Raw genomic sequence first — 5,091 nt, 5'->3', positions numbered from 1 at the left:
CGACACACACACACTACACACACACACACACACACACACACACACACACACACACACACACACACACACATATGTATGTATGTATGTATTCTGCATTTAAGATGAGACAAATGTTATAAGAAAGCATTATACAGTAAAAGAGAATAGATAAAATTTGTTAGAAAAAATACAGGATACGCAACTGAAGAGAACGGATTTAACGAATCAATAAAGCGGAATAGAAGCTAACGAGAAACGGAAAATGGAATCCACCCGGTTTATGTAGATGACGAGTGAATGCCAAAAGCTTGGAAGATCTTATTTTTAAACCCGGGTTTGTTAGGACTAGCATCATGTTGGTGCTGGCCACTGCTCGCCGCTGACAGTCCTTCATGTAGCGCCCTTTGCACCAATGGCAGCGAACTGTTCACCTGCGTTCGATTGCGTTCGTATGCGTGCGAGTGCGGTCGCCGATGAGATTCGGCCAGAATTCGGTCAGATCAGGTTGTGCCGGACGTGACGGACGACGAAACGAAAAAAAGAACAAAAAGAAAGAAGAAAAGGATAGTAGACGGCTATAAGTGTTTGTGTCAGCTACTGCATAGCATGCGGAAGTGCATACAGCTAATTTATACGTCGAAATGACAAACGACAGAAAAAAAACTCACCTCTTCATGACTTTGTTCATGTTCGCTATTAGCCAGACTGGATCGTGAACCACGTCTGGTAGAGCTTTTGTCATCGCCTAACAGCGTCTGTACTACCCGTGCCTTACTCACCAGTTCTAATGCCTGCAAAAAGAAAAATAAAAACAAATTATTTTACAAATGCATATTATTATGCGTATTATTAACTAATTAAATCAAATTTTAATTTTTATACTGTTTTTAATGGATATATATTTTTTTATTTCATATATATATTACGTATATCATATATATTTTTTATTAGTTTTAATTTGCAAATTTATTATATAATTTTAATATTTGATCTAAATATTTGAAGGCCTGATTAACTTGAACTTTTTGTATAATTGATATTTCTTCTTTTTCTTTTCACATTAAAGAAACAGGAGAAAAAATGAATTGTGTAAGGAGTTAAGCTGAAAAGAGTAATCTATTATTTAATATTTTGATTACCAATGCCTCAAACCATAAATTTATTTCAAGATGAATAAAAAAATTTTGTCCTCTTAATGTCTTTTTATTTTATAATTGATTGTAATAATAATTATTAAAATGTTATTTGTGCATGAATTATAGATGTGACTTGAAGAAACAATCAAGAAATTTTCATTATATGTATTAATTATTATATGTGACAATCAATAAATTAACATTATATTAATTAAAATTAAAATTAGAATTAAAAAATATTTAAAAAAGAATATTTTAAATGCAGACAAAAAAATGAATTTTGTGTAACTTTGCAAAAATCATGCAAAATTTTAAAACAATGCTAAGAAACTTTTACTCACTTGTTGCACGTGCTGCGTGCGAGAAATGTAAGAAATATTGTTAGTTATATTATTTGCAATTATAATAAATCTTGTATTCTTGTGTATTCTTTATCAAAGGAGTTAATACAAATATTATCTACCTCTCTTCGAGATCTCAAGGCGCAATCTTCGAGCGTTTCAGCAGCTTCGTATTTACCCTGTCTTCGATAAAGGGCACCAAGATTCTTTAAAGTAGTAGTAACAGTAGGAGAATCCACCTTCGCAGCCTTGTGCCAACCGCCATATTCGCCATATGGTGTGTTTTCCTTGTTTCTATGTTTATTTTCCTCTCTTTCTTCGGCCACCTAAAACAAAAATCACAAGATGATCAAAAAATGATTAATAAATAAATTTCAAAAAATTTCAAGAATTCGATAAAATTTAAAATTATATGATTTGTGTGTACAACTTTGCAAACAGATAATATAAAATATAAATCTATAATGCTGCTCCTTATCTTTTTTTTCACAAATTAATCTTTTATCTTATATTTTCTTTTATTGGTTATTTTTATTTTTATTATTAAATTATTAAAAACAATGTTGTTTTATAAAATATATTTATATTTTATACTAATTGACATTTTTTCTTTGTCTATTGTTCAATTAAATACATTCCAAGTTATCATCATGAATAAATATTTCTATTTTATAAACAATATTGGATGAGAAAGCATATTTAAATTAAGTATCTCTGTTTAATTAATGTAATAAAAGATATGAATTATCTTTGATAATTGAAATGATTATACTTAGGGATATGCTATCTAGACTGATTTTTTTAAGAATAACGAGATTTTTAATGTTGGCAATTCAATTATATTACTTCAGTTGTTATTTAATTTTAATCTAAATTACTTCTTTTGTGCGACCTATTTAGACCGACAAAAATTTATTTCTCCAATTTTTCAAAACATTCAAATATACCATAAGATTCTATATAATTTCAACTATTACTTAATATATTTAAAAAATTGCATTTTTATTTCTGTTCAATTGTTGTTTAGAGATGTATATCCGGGTTATACTTTAAAATCTTCAAGTGATGTTGACATATTTTTATTTTTATCTTTTTTTAGATAATTAAACTGAAATGTTATATCTAGGGACGTGTACTTCGAGACACTTAACATATGCAGGACAATGCTGAATACTATATTTTTATTTTTATCCTTTTTGCGTTATTACAATGCACTGAAATAAAAGAAAGAATATTGAATCTAAATAAAATGAATGTGAAAGTAGTGGTTAAAAATGTTTTAGATAAAAAAAGATCTGTAGAATAATTTAGACAAACACGTCTCACATATAACTGATATGTTCAAAATTGGTAATAAAAATAAGTAACAAAATTATATATTATTTCATTCTTGTTACATACTCTTTAAATATATAATAACAAAGGAGATTAAAATTGAGAAAAACAGAAATATCAATAAAATCAATTTTATTTTATAACGTTTTTTAGAAAATTTTTTGAAAAAATTTTACATTATTTGTTTGTTGATCTCTTTTTTGATTTTTCCACATTTGTTATAAAAAAGAAGATACATTGGATATGATTTATGTAACTATTTTAAACAAATGATAAATTGTATTGTATATATGATAAATCTTTTGATTTTATTTAATAATAATTTGTTTCAATATTGTTTATAAGACAGATTATAATTAACTCAAGTAGCATATAGTTTTACATACATTTCCTAAATTATCATAACATTAAATACGTTTGTAAAATCTATTTATTATAAAATATTCTATTCAACACGTGCTACCTAAATCTTTTGATCTATTTTTACAATAAATTTGTTACGAATAAACAGAAATAATTTCTTAATGAAACTCATATTTGTACAATAATTCATTATTATTGAAGGCGTGAAGTTCGTAAAACGTAGACTTCATCATTGATTATCTTTAATCTTTCTTTAACTTGCGAAATTCTAGCCATAATCTTTAAATTCTTTCCATTTAAAAATTATTAGAGTTTCGATATTTTCGTATTAAAATTTTCGTTTTAAATCTTACAAATTTGTTATTAAAATAATTATTGTCAGTGTTGAATATATAATTAATGTTTTTACATATCTTGTTTCTTTGAACTTTTTATTAGGAAAATATTCTTTTTGGGGACAAATCAATATTTGATTATTGTTTACATAAGATATCTATAAAAAGTGAGGCGTATTCAGCACTGAGTATTTGTCTGAATTACTTTAAGAGTTATATCTTTACTAATAATTATAGTTTAATTATAGCAAGCTTCAATAGAGTTAAAGTTGTTTTTTTCATACAAAATGTTTAATTTTGTGTCCTCAGGTATAACATATGTACATTGTTCCTAGGTGCAATTATATATAAATATATAAATATATAAATATACACACACACACACACATTGCATCTGAACAATTTATAAATTGTTAAAAACGTGTCGATCATTGCATAAAAAACCGTACGTGGTTGTCTGTGCCAGAGATCCAGAATTCAAATTCACTCAGAACACAAAATTTTGATTTAATCGCTACTTCTTGGAAAGCAATGGCAAATCACTGAGAATATTTGCCATCATTCGGAGCCGGCATTAAACATTGTACATAAAAACATAGGTCCCATATATCAGTTAATATATGCATCAATTCCCCAGGTTAGAGAATTGTACATTAGTCTAACAATCTAAGGCCTAATCATAGTCTATTCTTATTTCAAAACCGTCTTAAGATGCTAATACGACTTTCTGATTGGTTGATGACATTTTAAGTCTGCACTTAAGACAGTCTTAAATATAAGAATAAACTATAAAACTATACTTGCTTAATTCCGGAAAAATTGTTTCAAAAGCTCATTTCCAAAGAAGATCAATTCTGATTTGAATTTTGATTGCAGTGCTATTAAATGGAATTGTTAAAAATGATAGTGTCAAAACGATAAAATATTATATTTCTAATAGTTATAATTTTTTTTAAATTATATAAATATCCACTATTTTATTAAATAAAATTTTAAATAAAAAAAATTTTAATTAAAATAAAAATAGGCAAAACAGATTCTCCCACCTTTATTTTATTTCTTGTATTATAATATCATCGAGAGATAGTTATTAAAGATGGTCGATCCTGGGCAAATTTTTGTGACCATTAAGATCCGGGGAGTCCAGGGATAATTGAAGAACGATGATATTATTGACAATTAAAAATAATATAAAAAATTTACGATTTAACAAATATTTGGATAATACAATATTAAATTCTTGATTTTTTTATTATATAAATGTTGCATAAATAAGTATGCATACTTGTAATGCTATATTATCTTATATTGTCGAAATATTATCTTATATTGCCAAAATTCCAATTTTTTTCTCTACAATTATCATTTCTATCAATAATAATCAAATTCAGACAATAACATTAAAGTTACATTAATTTTAAATAAAAAAATCGAATATTTTGAATTTAAAAGTATACACGTGTCTACAAAACTAATAAATCATAAAATTAGTACTATACCAGTTTCTTAATCACATTTTAATAATCACGCGAACTTCTGTAAGATCGGACGTCTTTAATAGTCATACAGTGACAGTATAGTAAAGTAAAATTGACTAATAAA

At 26.3% G+C, this 5,091-nt stretch overlaps 1 protein-coding gene across 1 annotated transcript in view; it reads right to left on the bottom strand.

Moving 5' to 3' along the window:
• Positions 1-257: 257 nt before the first annotated feature.
• Positions 258-5,091, bottom strand: part of LOC105620831 (kinesin light chain) — a 9,958-nt gene continuing 5,124 nt past the window's right edge. Inside the window, exons 5-8 of the mRNA XM_012202307.1 lie at positions 1,579-1,782; positions 1,457-1,468; positions 648-770; positions 258-410 (exon numbers count right to left, since the gene is read on the bottom strand). Coding sequence (XP_012057697.1) covers positions 258-410; positions 648-770; positions 1,457-1,468; positions 1,579-1,782 — 492 coding nt within the window. The remainder of the gene's footprint in view (positions 411-647; positions 771-1,456; positions 1,469-1,578; positions 1,783-5,091) is intronic.

Source organism: Atta cephalotes, assembly GCF_000143395.1.
Source record: "Atta cephalotes unplaced genomic scaffold scaffold00030, whole genome shotgun sequence".
In the NCBI taxonomy this organism is placed as follows: Eukaryota; Metazoa; Arthropoda; class Insecta; order Hymenoptera; family Formicidae; genus Atta; species Atta cephalotes.
The sequence above is the reverse complement of the archived record's forward strand: the minus strand, read 5'-3'. Positions and strand labels throughout refer to the sequence as shown.